The sequence below is a fragment of the Fringilla coelebs genome, assembly GCF_963513975.1.
Source record: "Fringilla coelebs genome assembly, chromosome: 4".
NCBI lineage: Eukaryota > Metazoa > Chordata > Aves > Passeriformes > Fringillidae > Fringilla > Fringilla coelebs.
The window spans coordinates 15,697,449-15,715,829 of NC_140032.1; the positions used below are offsets into that span (position 1 = coordinate 15,697,449).

An 18,381-nucleotide genomic window follows, 5' to 3' on the forward strand; every position below is an offset into this window, starting at 1 on the left:
CACTTGGTCAGTGTGTGGCTTTTCTGGTTAACAGTTCATTTAATGTCCTTATTATTTTTCCTCCTTATTACTTCTGCTAAAACACACAGGTAATTTTAACAGGCATACTATATAGACAAATTCCTGTAGACCTGTGAAGGAGAATCTTGCAACAGGTTCTCTTTGCCCCTTTCAACACACCTTAGTGATGCCTTCAGGTATTTAATGTGCTGTATGTTTCACCTTTGATTTTCACATCGCCTGCACTATAAGAAATTACTCGATACACATGCACATACATAAGGATTCATAGAAGGAAAATGTTTTGTATTAATGGTGCTGTGTTGAGGCTAAAGATCCTGGTTACTGATCAGTTAACATGAAAATATTTCAGGTTTAAAACAATTTTTTTTCATAATAATAGCAGTGGCTTCTCAAATGTTTCTTTTGTTAAGCTCACACCACAAAAGCTCTTAGCAGATTTTAGGCACTGGCATTAACAAATTTTAATAGAAAAACACATTCTCCATATTACAGTGGTTAAAATTTATACATCTTATAAAGGAATTTAATTTCCTTATGTAAAGTAGAATTTTACACATTGCTTTTAATCAATAAAATTGGCACAGTTCTTATTTTAAAAGGGCTATTTTTTTCCTAAAAGCTGCCTTTTACATAGAATCCAAAAAATCAAAAGGGTCTCCAATTAAGAAAACATTTTCTGTTGTGCTGAATTCATGTTACCGTACTGTGAGCTCTGACATTTTGTTTCTGTGGTAACCAAAATCAGCTGATTAGTTGGCATGGCAACAGAAAAGATGTAATCCCAGCAGACACACTCTAATCAATGCCCCCAGCACAGATGGTCTCCGGAGGATCAACAAGAAAGAGGCTGGCAGGCATTCAGTGTATCACGTGGTTGCTCTAGACTAGGCCAGGAAAAAACTAAAAAAGAACATTTCTCAAACTAACCAATAGCTTTTTAACCCCTTCACTGCACTTATTAATTGTAGGAATTTCAACTGCTTGTGCCTATGAAAACCAACTTTGGTCCTGTGCCTTCTTGCTCACAATCTCATTCTCCTAACACTCGGCATCTTTAGAAGTGTTCCCCCTTTATTAACTACTATTTCTCAAACATGAGTTGTTGCTTTAAAAGAAACCTAAAGCTTACACAAATCTGGGCAATGCCTGATATTATTAGAAGGGATTAGATTCACTGATTTTAAGGGCTTCACCAATAAAATCCAGCTGATGGCTGCACTCCTGGGAGAAGGACGTGAGTGGTGAGCACATGGGGCACTCACTGCTTCAGTGGTGAAGGCAATGCCCAGCCCTGCCACTCCACTGGGAAACATAATCATTGATCACTGTAGAAAAACAATTTGCCTACACATAAAGTGGGAGGGCCAGAGCTGGAGTAAACACAGTGAATAAAGGGACTTAGGAGGACTCCTAAAACTTTCATCTGTCTGAAGAAAAAAGTGGAGCATCTCCCAGGTAAAAAAACATAGTGGTAAAAAAACATAGTGGTCTTGGTTTCAGTATTTTACAACATTTTACTTATGCCATTGAACTATTATAAATTCTTTATACTATCTATTTATATCTTGATAAAACAATTTTTAAGTGTGTGACATTTTACAAGGGCCTTTTAGCCTCTAAAGACAAGCTGGACTATTCATATTCTTACTGCTAGGCATGTTCTGGCCATATTTGTTTCAAAAGAATAGGAAATGCCATTTTATATATTCATCCAATACTGCTGTATGCAGTGAGTTGCTCTAACTAACAAAATATTGAAATGAATAAAATACATTTGATTCTTGATTCTGTGGATTCTTGATTCAATACATAATGAAAAGTGGTTTAGTCTGTTGTATTAGAAGTTAGTGAATTTGCAGCATAGAATTTGCTTCTGAAACTGAAACAGCTTGTATTTTTGCACTAACTCCTCACCCCCAGGATAGTTTCAGAGGGTCAAATTCAGATATGATCCAAGGAGCTACACAGCCCATTGCAGTGGTGCTTATTATGGGATGTCTGCTTTGTTCCGTCACTGATGCTGTGAGAGTAAGAATTTACTTTTGGGTACAAGATCTGTGCCCTTGGTATCTCTGCTAGAAGTTAAATAAGCACAGCTGAGACAACATTCAGCTTTAACTCATTTCTGAGAGAGTATTATTTCTTCTCCCCTATTCCATGAACTACTGTGTTTTATTTCAGATTTGCTCTTACTAAAAAGTTGTATTTTAAACATGCAGGTATTAAACTTCCTAATTTTTCTCCTAGAATCCAAATTAAATCCCCACCCAAAGTTTTCTAGCAGGACACAGGTTTATATTGGAGTCTGCCAGAGGAATGTGAAGGCTGAGGCAAGCTGTGCACTGCCAGGGCTGCAGCAGACAGAGACCCACTGCACACAACAGGACAGTGCCACGGGCGGTACCTGTCCACAGGAGGGGACACCCTGCCCAGTCCATACTGCTAACCTGCTTTCCAAAATAACAACACCCTCAGGTGCTGCCATGATAAGGAAAATAATCTAATTGAACTGAGAGAAGCATTTTGTATTTACTGGTTAAAAAAACCCTCACCAACTCCCTTTTATTTGCTATCGCATTAAAGGTGACACAAAGGGGACGGATGCAGAAATCGCTGTAGGGAGCTCAGCAATGAAACAGCTACTGTGTAACTTTGGCACATCTCCTGTACCTGGCCAGGACTCACAGCTCCTCATGAGCAGTGAGGTAGCAAAGAGGTGCCAATCTGGTCTCTTTGTCTGTCTGTGTCGGGGTAGGCTGGATGGTCTCACCCATCCTGGCTCACCAGTGCAGACACACCAGCTTCTTCTCCCTCTGAGCCCCACCCAGGGCAGATGGCAGAGCAGGACCTGCAAAGGGGTGGGACTGCCAGAGATGCTAAAACAGCATAAGCCATGTAACCCTGGTCATGATGCTGTCAATAGCCAGGGACTTCAAACTAAAACCTCCACGGTCCTGCAATTCAAGGGCAACACAGATTAGCTACCTTCTCCTGCTGGCCCTTCTCCCTTTGTTCTTTTCTTTATGAAAAAGTTAAAGATGAACAGGTACAAGATGGAAAATCAGTATTTCCTGTTATCATTATTTACTGTTAATGTATTAAAATGTACTCACTTCAAAACAAGTTTACTGATTCTTTTTAATATAAGAAAAATTTTGTTTTAAATTTTATTTTTCACCCTTTTGGTACTGTTTTTTTATACACATATATGGCACCCATTTTAATTACAGGACTGGATGTGCCCTACACATGAAGATAATTCACTATCAATTACAAATATTGAATATTCACTAACTGTTTTATCCAGAGTGTGTTTCAATTGACTCCTTCCATTGACTTCACAGCCTTTTGGACTGGCATCCTACTGTATTAATCAGTATTTTCCTAGAGATTTATAGTCCTTGTACTAGGTAAGTATCAAATGTAATGCATACCATCCCAAATGGTAGGTACCAGCAATGTGAAATCTCATTGTTGCTTTAAAATCAAACCCAGGGAAAAGGAGATGGGCAGGCTGAATTTAATTCACATAAAACTGATAGTTCTGGCAACCTGGCATTATGTGCTTCTCTTGCAATCTTTCTGGGAGAATTACAGGAGATACTCACAGAATCTTCCAGTCACATAATGAATATAGAAAACAGTAATTAAATGGCTCCAAGGGTTTTCAGTATTAGAAATAATCTCAGTCTACCAGAAAAATTCAACAGCCAATATTCTTCACCCTTATACACACTGAAAAAGAAAAAGAAAACCAAAAACCAACAACATGCTTTATTGAGTCTTCCCTGTTACCTTGGTAAACATGGGTTTTCCATGCTGAGTGACCATGGTGCATTGATCACAGTCCACTGTGATGGATGAGTTGTGGTATGACTCTTTTGAGTGCTTGAGAATGTAATACAGGTCTGTTACACCTCCTTCAAAGACAGTGCTAAAATAACGAGGAATGAGGGTTCTTCCAATTGCTGTGAGGAAAATACAAAGCAGAATTCAGCAAATGCTCTAGGTTATAAAATCTCAAACCATTTGCTAACAGCACATGAATAATTTTAAGTGCAATGAAATCAAACTTTCATTTAATGAATATAATACTTGTTCTCTCCCTTTTGTATAGACAAAGTTGTGCCTGCTCCCACTGAAATCAATGAAAATGGCTGACTCCATTCAGAGGGAGGGGGCTCATCATATTTAATCTTTTTACACTGATGGCAAGTTAGAGTCGCTCTTGAAACCATCTGCAAGGTTTTTTTTGTCCCAAAGTAATTATTACACAAAAACCCACATGATGTCAATTACCACTGAAAGCTGAATATTACCCATAAGTATAAATACAAGTGGTGAGTGTTGACAGAAATATACTTCTACACCCAAAAAAGTAAAGCACTTTTATATAAGGGGGTTGTGTACACATATATGGTTTTTTGTGTGTGTGGGCACGTGTATATTTATATATACCCACCCATACATGTGCACACACACATGCACATGCACTCTTGATTCAACAGGAGGCCTGCTACTGAGAAATCAGAGTACTGAGGGTTGAAGGAGGACCTGGGAATGGAAAACTACAAGGTTATACAATGTATGACAACCCACAGATCTATCTGAGATCTCTCTTTAGACCAGCATTTCTGTCATAGGCTCGAAAGTCTGAGCAGACACCTGGACTCCCCTACATGCACCACTTAAACCCCAAACCATGGACTGAAGGTATCCAATTCAGAATTATTTAGTCAGGCAAAACTCACTGAAGTCACATCTCTCACTTCACTAGTAGTTTTAGGTAAGTTTTTCAAGGTCTAATTGCAAAAATGTAGTAGTGAGAGTGAGCTTCTGAGTGTGCTTCAGATGCACAAACTAGAGGCAGCACTGACATCAAAGGCAATTATCTCATATGCAACTGATGCTTTCCATCTCCTTCTTTACAGATAAATTTGAGTGTAACCACAAGCCTGGTATGAGAGAACATTTCAGTTTATAATAGATGGATACTTCCATACCAAATGACTCATTGCTTTGCAAGCATTAATCAATCCACAGTAATTTTGAGTGGTGGATACATAAAAATTGCCTTCATTTTACAGGGAAAAACCAAGCAATCTAAATGGTCTCTTGGAAGAATGAGGTAGAAAAGTCACCATCCACAGGCAAGATTAGAGTTTATTAGTTCCTAATTTTAATTTTTCTATTAGGACTATGTGGTGACTCATGCCTCCCTCATTTGCTGTATACTTTTGAGAGTGATTTCTAAAAAAACTATTTTCATAGAAATTTTGCCAGCATGAGAACAAAGACTCCTGAACCTAAAAATGCATTTTCAAATGGGTGTTGCAAATTAAAAAATAGGGAATTTTCACAGTAGTTCTGTGAATACTGTTTTTGTTCTGTGCATTGCAATGTGAAATATTGAAAAGGCAGTCATAATGCATATTGTGTAATGAAAATATGCAAATAGAGAAAATTAGGACTTGTAAAAGCTTTTGCTGTAATATCACATATCAATGTAGTTTAATGTACAAAAAATATACCACACTCTCTAGAAGTGGCTGACAATTCAGTGGATACATTGAAAGACTGTTGTACAACTGTAGATCCTAAAAAACCCCGCCCAGTAACCATGCATATAATAATTTTTACAGTCTTTTAATTAATTTAGAAAAACTGAAGTCCAACATATTAGCATAGGATTTAATTCATGGTTTAACTCAAATTTCTTCATGTTGGTGTGGTATACAGTAAAAAGTGAAATTTACCCATCAAGTTAATTTCTTGCTCCCCTAAGGCTAATTAGTGCAAATTAAATTTCCTGCTAATCATCTTAAGCAGCAAATGGGTGATATGAAAATCCAGCATTCCTACTGATTGTGATAAACCTCTATTCATGTTACTTATGCACTGCATAAATATCTTGAAACTATTAAACTGCAGTTTATAGACTGTTCCCAAAGTAGCATGGTCATGCGGTGTTGCTTTTTGCCCTGTATTTACAGCTGTAACACATTAAACAAGGCTAGAAATTCATTAAATAATTTATTCTTCTTAATAGTAAGCTTTTTAATAAAAGTTATTTCCTGGTAAGTGTTATTTATGCTTGCCACAGGGATATGCTACCGTTGAGAACAAAGTGGGAGACCAAAAGGATGAAGATGAATAGAGGTGCAGACAAGGATGTGCTCCATGGAACATCATTTTCCATGACAGACACATGTGCAGACCCTGTCAGTCTGCAGAACTGAAAATAACTGATGCAAATATCCAGTCTAAATGTTTATGGCTAAATATTCAGCTCCAGAAGAAACAGTAATGGAAACCTGTGTCAAGGAGCAGACCTCTCTTCAGCTTTGCCACCAAAGACTGAAGCATGTTCAAGGTTTTGGTTCTCTTCCCGAAGCACTCAATGGCTTAAAATGATCATTTCATTTCTAGGATAAACATGAAACTCTACAGCTGTTAACAAGGGTTTTTGTGCAGGAGATGAAATATCCAAGAAAAAAAAAAAAGGTTGTGCAATAACTCTTATGAGGTCTAGAGATCATCCCAAACGTTGCGCACTTTTTACTGTAAAGGACTATTCCTTTAATTTTTCTCTATAATTGTGTAGATGAGCATGCATGCACATAGGGGTGTGCACTCCCTGCTCTACTGCATGCATACATACAATCCTTTCCTGAGAAAAAGAAAGGGAACATGGCAATGGTGCTTTTCTCTCCCTACTTGCAGTAGATGAATGTGCTCACATGTGGATACACACACTCCACCTGTGCCTGCTGCTGTACATGTCAACAAGATTTCAGCAACATCATGTATCTTCTGCTAAAGATAGCAGAATACTTTCTAGGAGGACCCCAAACACTGTGAAGGCAGAACTATGGAACAACTGGATAATTGTGGCCACTTCAGAATGTGGTCCAGGCATCCTTATGGCAGTGAAATGAACTCATCCCTTGCAGAGCACAGAGCAAGCTGTGCTAGCCTGGCCTTGGGTTTGCAATTCCCCAGTGTCAGTCACAGCAATAATGGAAAGTATAGTCTATAGCACATCCAATTGCTGAATGAAGCTTTATGGGCTTTATTGGAATTCCTTCATATTTTAGAGCTTGGCTTTTACTCCACAGAATACATGTTGAAGAATGAGTGTCTTTGCATGGTTTTGTAGGGCTCCTCCCTATCACACCACTCTCCCCTAAGGGATCATCATATGGAGCCTTCAGAGCTAGCATATAGATCTTAGCTAAAGGAGCTCTGAGCTGAGAATTTGCAGAAGTAGTTGGTGTATGGAGAAGTTTTTGTAATTTCCTTTCTCAGTGTCAAGGCTTCATTCTTTCTCCAGTCTTTTTCCTCACCCAGCCCCACGATCCAGTCCTCTGTTTTCTCAGCTTATGGTTGGTTGCTTATCTTCCAAACTCACTGTTCAACTCCCAGTATCTCCTTGTCTTCTTCCCCTCCTGAAATGATGCCTCTTTTTATTTGGCTCAAGAAAATTCAGTAACCTACCCTAAATTGTCATGATTTTTTCATTCTCCTTAATTAAGAAGGCCCAGTTTTTTAGTCTCAGTTTCCTCATTTTCCTCCACACTGCCCAAAATGCCAACACACACTTTTTCAGTGCCCTTCCTACCCAGCCAGGCTTCCACAGCTGCTTTTCCCAGCCTCCCTGCCTTAGCAGCCTAAGCTCTCCTTCTGGATCTTGATTTTGTGGGTTACCCCCACCACATTCTCTCTCTGCACTTTTTCCACTGTGTCTCCTTGTAACAGCAGATTCTTTCTTCAAATTAATCCCATCTTCCCTTGCTTTCTTCAGCTTCTCATCAGCCAGACACCAGTCAAGAGGACCTCACCCAGCCAAACACATCCCCATTCCCTCTATTTCTCTCACTTACTCCCAACTCTCCCTTACTCAATCATCCTCCATCTTCTCCTTTCATCTCCCAGTTACTACTTCTCTCTCCCCTGTCATATCAATGGCATCAGGTCCTGATTTTTACCCTTCTTTTTCTCCCCCTCCTCTTCCCTTTCCTTTCCTCTACATTCAGGTCAGGTTCCTTCCTCCTTAAGGCCACCTGGATCCCAGGCACATCCGCCAGCAGTGTAGGAGAAAGTGTTTCCTGCTCTTGCATGCACCTGGCTGAGCCTGCCCTGTGGGTTTTGTAATGGAAATGACCATGATTCCACATAGCCCTGACCTGCAAAATATCAAGTTACTCAGTGTAGTTGGCATGTGGCTGCCCCACTGAGCTATGTTCCTGGGAAGGGATACCTTGGAAAGTGTAGCTGTCAAACTCTAGCAAAGCCTGCACTGAATACCTGAGGATGGGTACCTTTCTTTTCCCCCAGATATGTAGAAATCTGTTAAATTCAGTCAGATTTCCACAAAGAGGACAAAGGGATACACCTACCACAAAGGTGAGCAACTCTACTCCAAACCATACAGATTTTTAAACATTTTAAAACAAACTTGCAATACTTTCGTAACATGGGAAAAATACCTTCATCTATACAGATAATAAAAGGCTTTATGTCCCATTACCCAGAAAAGACCATTTAATAGTGTGAAATGTGACATCCCACATTGCAAGGTACTGTATATACTAGAAGGAAAAATCACCTGCTCCTCAGCATTTAGGCATTAATTCCAGATCACAGGAATGCTGCTTTAAATCACCATTTTGTCCTGGGCAGCATTCCTCCCTAGCTGAAGGATGATTTCTTATGAGAAGTGGGCACTGCCACTTAATCTTTGCTTGATTTTGCTAGCAGTTGCCCAGATAGCAAAGCAAAGTGACAAAGATCAGCTGGATTTAGCAACAAGAAATAGTTTTTTTATATGAAAATGCCTATAAGAAAGGCATATCAGAAATGAATATTTTGCACAAATAAAGAATTCTTTTTAATGTTAGATCATCCACTGGCATGATGTAACATTGGCTTATGTTGTAGTGTGACAGCTTGGCTAAATGTGATTCCATGTAACTTTTCCATGAATCAGAGACAAAAAAGCAATCTTAAATTGAAGTAAGATAGATTTGTGACACCTCCCCCCACCCCCTCAAAATGAGTGGTCCAGATCAATTAATTCAATCTATGGACATAGGCGAGAAGCTTTATAGGTCAGTAACAGTTATATAATTCCTCAAGTATCACCCATGGGGAATTCCAAAGAATAGAATGAAACCATCTGACATATTAAACAGCCCAAGGCCTGCCTCTCAAGGAGGGATGCACTGAGGTCACACTCCTGCTTTGTGGCCTGGCCACACAACAATGATGATTAGGATGTCCCTCTCTCACCCTGTTTCTTTAGCTTATTTTCCCTTTTAGATATGCTTGCCTGAGCATAAAACACTTAGTTCTGTTAGGAATATGCTTAACTCTAGAATTATTATTCCATCCCAAAGTGAGCCAAAAAGTCCAATGATCTCCAGATGGGATTATCCATAACTTGTGAAGTTCAGGGTTTTTCCAAGCCTCAGATGAGCTATGGGTAGAAAGCCAGCTGAAAAAATAGTTCACAATATAATTTTGGTTCCACCACACAGTGTGGTGGTGATGGTACTGTTGAATGGTTGGGATTTTTTTTCCCCCAAGGAAGATCTGAGTAAATTAGAAAGTAAACATGTTTTTTCTATTCACAGGAAACTGGTATTATTTGTGGGATAGGAATAGTAGAACATTTCCTCCCTTTGTGTGCCAAATATAGGCTGTCAAAATCTCAGCACCCCCTCTACAGAATGAAGGGTCATGGCCTCTTTGCAGGAGCAGGGCTTGATAGCAAACCCTCCATGCTCACTGAACTGCTCATGTGTTGCATTTACAGTAGAAGCTCTCAGGATCAGACATTTGGATTTAGCATATATACCATGTAAAATAAGTGCCAAGTTGGCATAGCAAAGAACAATGGAAGTGTTAATCAGTGAAATAAAAATATTGGTTTTATTTCTTTCAGGCTGGTTTTTGCAGCTTGAATCCTGTCAAGTCCTGTGTCTTTAATTAAAGCTAGGTTATAAAATAAGTAATAAACCAGAAACAAATAAACCCCAAAAAATATAAAAGATAAAAAGCCCTCAGAAGTTCCACAGAATCAGCAACAGAATGAAAAAAACACCCTCTGCCTATAGCTCAAAGGAGCTCTGGAAGCTCTGGCGCAGCCTGCAGCTGATTATCTCATCAACATGCTATAGATGGGCTTGAGGAACTCTGCTGGTTGGGGCTGTGGGATTTTTTTTGGCTCCCAACACAAAATGCTGAGCTGTCCCATAAAGCTCTAGGCAGACTATGAGAATTTTTGCTTGAGAGATTATCACAGTTGGATCTCAATAATTAAATGGAGATGTAACTAACTCTCCCCAGCCAGATGCAGGAGCTAGGGACGCCAGGAGACAACAGCCCATTGATTGCAAATGAACCTTTCTGGGCACTGCAAAAGAGAGCATGAGCTTTCTGTTAATTGTTAGTTGACATCTGTGGGCACAGCCAACTAACATCTGCATGGGCCAGGGCTTGGCATGTTCATTTACATATGCTTCTGTAGCTGAAGGAAACACACCAGTACACACCGAGCAAAACTTCATGGAGTTACACAGTGGTGTCACTGCTGTTGCTCTGCCTACACTTCTATTTGCCCAAAAGTGTCCCAGTGAAAGAGCACATCAGCTGTGTTCTCTTCCAGACACAGTCCATCTGGGATGTGCAGGGAGGAATCCCACTCTGAAGCTGGGCAACAGCAAATCTCCAGCTCTGGAAGAGCTGCAAGGCAGGATGCTCATGGGACTGCTCCTCCACCTCTGTAACACCCTATCTGCAGAGTGGATTCAGATCCAAACAACACAAATCTGTCAATTCCTAGGAAAAGCTACTGTCAGATTTGATAGTGTGGCACAGAAGGCAGTGAAAAGGCAGTCTAATAAGTCCAAATTCTGTCTCAAAGACATGTGGGCCATGTTGATTAAACCACCCACATGTATCCAAGGCAGAATCTGGCACACACACAGACCTGTCCTTTTTTAATCCCTATCTAGTGTGTAAGATTGGGCTTCTATCATGTAGATTACTTTTAGAATAAAAATTAGAATGTATGATTACTTTCCACTAATAGAAATTTCTGGTCAATTGTACTAATTAAATATTAAGTAAAAGTATGATGTAAAATCTACAATAGTAGTAAGGATAATACTATATTAGAGTACACTAGTGTACTTTTAATAGTATTAAACTAGTAATATGCTACATTGTACTTGCACATTCCAAAAACATCTGCATAATCTACACACATTATAAATTTTAAACACCATGAAATTTGGAGGAGAGTAGAAATAGTACCTCCATATTGCAAAAGCACACCTTTTGAGGAGTAAAAGTAGCACATTACATATACATTCTTCCCATGTATTTAAAATTATGTTTTTATTTTTAATTACCTACACAGCACTTTCTGGATATTGTGGAAGTCTAATGTTTCTAACCAATTTGCCTTTGTTCTCAATTTTGTGTCAAAATTACAAAGTGGGAAGTGTAACATGGATTCAGTATTGTTACTGAGTGAATTGAATCCTTCCCACAAGCAGAACCCAATGGTTTTGTTTAGATCCATTTCACTTTCACTTCCATGGTATCTATCTGCAATATCTTATTTATTTATATCAACAACATTGCCTACAGTTAAAGGCTATAACCCAAAATATTAAAGCTTATAAAGTTGCAAATGTATAGATTTTTTCTTTCCAATTCCTTCTAGCCTGTGTAATTCAATCATTGTGTTAGATGTGACTGTGCCTTTTCTCCAGGATTTTCTAACAACATTTTACCCTGGTGAGGATTTGTGTGTAAAATTTTATTCACTTGACAGTGTATTTCCTTTTCTCAAAAGTGTGTAACCAGCACTTCAATCCTCTAAAACACACTTGAGTCAAGAGCAAGTAACAGAAACTATGACAATGAAACCTCAGCTTTACTCCCTGCCCCTTATGACCCTTATTCTCAATAGACACATAATCTGCAACTCAGTCTTAAATCCTTCATTTCTCTGGAGACAATATTTCACTATAATTCATTTTGGTAAAAACATTGAGGAAAGAACTATAAAATCCTCTATATGTCTCAGCAGAAAGCTAAACTGCATGAAAGATATTTTTAATTAAGGTTTGTCGTAGGCCACCCTACAACAAAACCTCCTCCCAACCTTTTTCTTATTACACTGGTAGCTGACCACCAGTCTTTAAAGAACTGCTCAGTACAAAGTTCATTTATCACATCTCAAGTATTTCAGCCTCAGGCTAAGAGAATCTAGACCAGGGAATGTAGAGAGCAAGCAGCAGAATCCAAGATCCCTTTCACAGGATAGCACCTGGACTTGGAGAGCACCTCTGGAAATCATCCCACCCTCCACTCAGAGAAGGATCATCTGCAGAGGATTGTCTAGGGCTATGTCCAGTTGGGTTTTGAGTGCCTCCAAAGATGAAGCCTTCACAACCTCTCTGGGTAACTTGTGCAAGTGTTTGACTACCTTTGAAAGAAAACAGTTTTTGTTGTGTTTAAATGGAGTTTTCTGTGTTGCACTTTGTGCTCACTGCCTCTTGCATTACACTCCACTATACTGAAAAGTCTGATTCTGTATTCTTTACTCTGTCCCCATCATATATTTACATACATTATGGGCTTCTCCGGGCTGCAGAGTCTCACCTCTCTCAGCCACTTCTCACTTTGCAAATCCTCCAAGCCCTTAATCATATTCACGTCTTGTTTCTGGACTCACTCCAGTATATCCATTCTAAATGGTGAGTCCAAACTGACTGTCCTACACCAGATCTGTCTCTCCAGTGCTGAGGGAAAGATCACCTCCACCACCTCCCTCAAACTCTGCCTATGCAGCCCAGGAGGCTGTTGATTTCCTTGCTGCAGTGGCACATTGCTGGCTCACAGTCAACTTCAACTCTCGGCTCCTTTCCTGCAGGTCTCATAACCAGTGTCTCAAGCTGAAGCACAAACAGCAGAGCACCAGCCCTGCACAGTTCTGTAACAGCTTCAAGCTTTCATTTTTTTCTCTGTATCCATTGACAACATTAATAACTTAGTGAGCCTGCTACTCGATCCTAAAATGAAAACTCAGAGCCCACACAATTTATTGTTTGAATAACTGAATTAGATTTCTAATAGTACAGAGCAGGCCAGACCATTACAAGACATTAAAAAATTCAAAATTTTTCATGGCAGGCAGATTTATCAGGAAGCATACAGTCTAATTTTTTTAGGCTGCAGGTGAGAAATGGGTGGGTTACCCATGTTCTTGTTCCACAGACAAAAAGATATACCTCAGACAAGGGAGCTCCAGTTTTAACTCTAGAACTTCCATATCTTATAAATCAAAACCATCACTCCCATGATGAAAATTGAGAAAAGAGAGTATTTGTATTTGCATAAAAATTCTACACTCTGAATGCAAATAAAGCCAGAACAAATGGTTTGCCTGCTTGCAGCATACAGCCACTCACACTTCTGTCTGTGCTAATCACTCAGTTTGAAGAAAGAGTAGTTCAGTTAACTTTGTTCAACAACTGCAAAGAAGAAAGTTTTAAAAGCAAACCAAAGAGGTTATTCACAGCTGTATGACAAACCACTGTCAAAACATAACAAACCACAACCAAACTCAAGCAGAAAATGACAAAATGTAAGACTGTAAAAATGATGGAAATTGTGCAGGACAGGCATTTTAGATGAACAAATGCAATCTGTACCAGCATAAAGGACCAACACAGCAGAGAAAATGATACCCAGAAAAGTTGTCTCAAGAAATAAAGGCAAAACCATAAAATTCAAATGACAGGACACCAAAAGGAAGGGACAAAAACCAGGGAAACCATCCAGTTGTATTAAATCAAGCACACCCCTGACCCCTGACTTCATCTGACCTAGCAGAATGCTAAACATGGCATGAGAAAAAAAAAGAATTATGTAAAAACATAAGCAAAATTATGTCAAGATAAAGTGATATTGGCCATACCCTCATACACTGCCACAATTCTTTTAGGCAGGTACCCAAGCTGGTCTGAACCAGAACCTAGACAGAAACCTCAAAACCAAAGCTTGGGTGCTGCAGAGAAAAGGTGTCTGCCTTTCTGTGGTGTGCTCATGCTGGTAGTGGGTTAAGTGACCAACCCACGTGTTTCACAGCCATTGACTTGATTCATCTTTTATTGGTCTAAATCAAACAGTTCAATGAAAATTAGGCAAGTCACTAGAACCACACCAATTACCACTTGCTAAGAACTTGGTTGTTATGCTGGGGATCTCCCTTCCCTTTCTCCATCCTACCCCCAAATTGTATAAATATTCCAATTATCGCTGCGAAAGCTCATAGGATGACCTGTTGTGCTCTATTTTCTGGAGTGAATTTTTTCTGGAGACAGATGTCTACAAATATAATTCTACCAGTTTCTCATGTCCAGTGTCTCCTCTGAGCTACACTGAGATGGGGAGTTGAGGCAGGAAAAAAAGCCTTACATGTATTCTAGAAATACTGTTAAACAGGTGCAGTCTATATAGGGGAAGACTGAACAACAGAGAAAGCACTGATCTGAAAAATGCACTTTCACCCTTAGAAATGTTGGAAGAGAAGCTGTGAGTGACTGAGACAGAGTACCACACGTACCATGTGTAGTGGAGGACCTTTCTACTTCTAAAGATCTTGATTTTCTTCCAGGCAAAATCAGCAACATCAGGCACCTTCAATTAGCTGCAACTATGGTAAATTCTATTTTTGGGTTCAGTCCAGTTTGTATCTGCCAGAATAACACCTCATGTCATCACCACCATGCCCAACGGAAAGCCTGGGGATGCCGCTCATGATGCGAAGTCTGAGGACAAGCACAGGCTGCTGGGACCTCAGAGGGTTTAGCTCAAACAGAATTTACTTTTCTTCTTGGATGCTTTCTGCAGCTCTCCACAAGCTCCCTCCTACTGAGAGATAGCAATACCAGTACTTATGGCAGCTAGTTTAAGTATTCAAAGCTATTCTTCACTGTGGTTGGTGCAGTGCAAACACAGCCATGGATATTTCTGTAAAGCATATTGTAGGCAGACACCAATATGGAGTAACCCCAAAGCTACATGTTTGCATAGCTCAGCATCATGTCTGAGGAAGCCACTCCTGTGAAGAAGGAGCTCTGAGAGCTCCTATATTGCTTTGAGCTCTGAGACCTGAAAATGGCTGCACAGCATCTGGTCAGCTTGGTGTGTGTGGGGAAAACAGGTTCATACAGGCATTTGCCCCACAGGAGCAGCTGACCTCCTCAACACTGTAAGAATTCTTTTCCTGGCAAGACTGAAACCCACAGGCTGGCCATGCGAAGGAAAAAGACATCCTTTCCCCCAACACAGGACTTAGTGCTCAACCACTGTCAGTCAAGCATCACAGCATGGTCCACATTCAGGTGAAAAATATCAGAGGTGAAATGGGTTGATATGTGCATCAAAGAGGAGATAACGTAGTGGGGAGTGTGTCTGGAGAACTGGTGGGAGGTGAGGGGTTACAGTAACATGATAAAAGATATACATGGCATTCTCAAAATCCTCAAACTGCATTGAGCACATGTGGATTGATAACCAGCATGATTTTTCTGGTAATGTTATGCTGCAGATGTATGAACAATATCTCACCAGTGGATAATATCAGCTGTCGGTTATATACATGTTTTATAACAACCAGAACACTCTTTTTCAAAAAGCTGTTGGAGGTTGGCTTTGATTTTTTTTTTTTCAGCAGCAAAGCTTGCTTTCCCACTCTCTTTCTCTTTCAAGCTCATGGAAGCTAACTGCAGAGAAAGTAAAAATGGGATTGAACACAGTGGACAAGATAATTAGAAAAATAGTCTACTATTTAAAAATGTTTTGTTGGTTTTAAAAGTGTGTCTTGTTTATTACCCTTAAAATGAAGGTAAGTGCCCTGTGTTCACTTATACGAATCAGATGTCTGACAAAATAACATGAAATAATAGAGAAGCAGTTTCAGAAAAGGGCAGGCAATGTAGCAGGTTTATAAGCTTCAGCCAGAACACACATTATACGTAGTTCTTAATAAAATTTTGTGCAAGCAATGCAAAATCCTCTTAACTTGAAAAAGGTAACATCAGTAATAAGTACTACAAGAAATCTGTGCTGAAGTTGAAACAACTACCTTTTAGCTGTATGATACATTTTTTCACATTTCTTAGAGAGTCATTATATTATCTTCTTGGAACAGCTTTTCTACAATGACTCACTGTGATTTCTGGAACCCCCATAGGTAAGACACAGTTCCCATGACAGTCTTGAACTGCCACTGTTTGGACAATTTCAGGGACTGCCTGACCACAACCACTGCACAGGACGAACCCAAATGCCCACCCAGACCAACATCATTGCTTAACAGCAGACAAACTAGAAACCTAAGAAAAAAATGAAAAGGAAAGAAGTGTGGCACAATCCTTGCCCTGGTCCATCACACCTGCTTCCAAAAATAAACAGGTGGAAAGCCACAGAAGTGATGGTTGTCTACAGTTAGACATGGAAGTCAGAGCTACTAACAGCTACTGACATCCAAGTACAGCGACAGAGCAGGGAACCCCACACTCCAGGTGCCACCCTAAAACCTCTTAATTTAATTACGGGAAAATATATACAGACTTTATTATCTTAGGCTGAAAACATATAAAAAATTTGTCTTGGAACATGTTTTCCTGCAGAACTCTGAGAGAAATTCAAGGTGGGAAGCCCATTTCTAAAGGTTTAGCAACAACTTTTATCTATCAGCAGTGCTTGAGAGAAATACAGCAGAAGTTTCCCAGTAAGAATCCCTGTTGAAATCCAAGAGAATGATCCCAGATAAATAACTTGATGTTCTAATATCCTAATATGTATATGACCATGCAATCCAAAGTGCTTCTTTGAAAAATTAAATGTATTTCTTTTAAATCTACCAAATTTTAAAAATGTACAGAAAGCACCTAATGTGGGAAAACTAATTTAATTTGGTATACTTCAGACTCATTAAGTCAACGACTCTGCATAAAAAATAAGATACTCCACCTTGCAGTGTGAACATGCAAATATACTACTGCATTCATATGTATTTGAAATATCTCCTTGGCTTTCAAATAATTTGTAGATATCTCACAACCAAGAACATGTTTTTTTTTTAACTCCAGCATTGCAAACTCAGCTCAGGATCTGGAAACAGAGGTGTGTGCCAGTTACTGCAGTGAACAGAGAGCTGACTTATTTGTTTACAAAACCCAACACCACGTAACACTAAGCTTGGTGGAAACCAATTCATACTTTTATTATATGACAAGTATAAAAGGTGCTGGAATAAAATGCAGAAAACACCAGTCCAAAATTGTTCTGTTGTGAGCATCCACTACAGAGAAGAGTAATAGAAAAGAACAATCCTACAAAGTTGGTTTTTCACCATAGAAAAACATCTTTGCCTAAAGTCAACCTTTCTTCCCTGCATTAATACACTAACATATAAATATTTTCAAATTACTGCCTCCACTCCCTCCATTAAGACTGATTTTATTTCAGGCCTTATTCAGAAACATTGGCCTCTCATGGATCTCCACTTAAACAGCAGAAATTTTGTTTGCATAATGATGAGGAGAATTAAAGAAAATAATTTGCATTTATGTGAAGTTAGTCATCTTAGAGGTGAGGGCAGAGGAGCAGTGCTGTACTCTGATGCAGGCCAGGTGGCTGCACTGTTTCTACTCACCGTGCTTCTGGATCATGCTAATAAAGCATGCTGAGCACAACCTGAAAACATGGGCTCTACTCTGCAACTGCTTTCTAATAGAAAGTGAAGCTTGCCTATTTCCTTTTTTTGAGCAAAATTGTGAATTAATTCAAAATTAAAATGTCATTTTGCTGGCAAAAAAAAAAAAAAAAGAAATTGAGCAAAAATTACCCACAGTGAAGCGTACAGCAATTTAGATAAATAGGAGTTGTTCCCAGACCTCTGCACAAGCCTTGGACTGAACATGACATTTAAAATTTTTTTGGATCAGCAGTCTTGTATTTCATACAGTACTTTAACCACATCACTCCTATCCACCTGTTCCTAGAATCAGCACAACTACAATTATAAATTAAAAGGCTGTTCTTGCATACCTCACATCTGGTTAGAGTTAGGAAGTGCTAAAAATCATGTGAGGAAGTTTATTCTTTCAGGCTGTTGAGCCTGAAATTCTTGTTGTTTCCTGCTTTTGCAAGAACCTCAGAGGCAAGTGGGCCTTAAAAAGGGATGGCAATTTTGCTTGCCACTGCAAGAGACTGAAATTACTTTGATGAGCTGAGCTATGGCTTTGAACTTAGAAATAGCCCATTAAA

At 39.3% G+C, this 18,381-nt stretch overlaps 1 protein-coding gene across 6 annotated transcripts in view; it reads right to left on the reverse strand.

The window, feature by feature from the left end:
• Window positions 1-18,381, reverse strand: part of LDB2 (LIM domain binding 2) — a 211,348-nt gene that overhangs the window by 48,594 nt on the left and 144,373 nt on the right. For all 6 annotated transcript variants that reach the window (XM_084204321.1, XM_084204322.1, XM_084204320.1 and 3 more), the window contains exon 3: window positions 3,820-3,992. In XM_084204321.1, coding sequence (XP_084060447.1) covers window positions 3,820-3,992 — 173 coding nt within the window. The remainder of the gene's footprint in view (window positions 1-3,819; window positions 3,993-18,381) is intronic.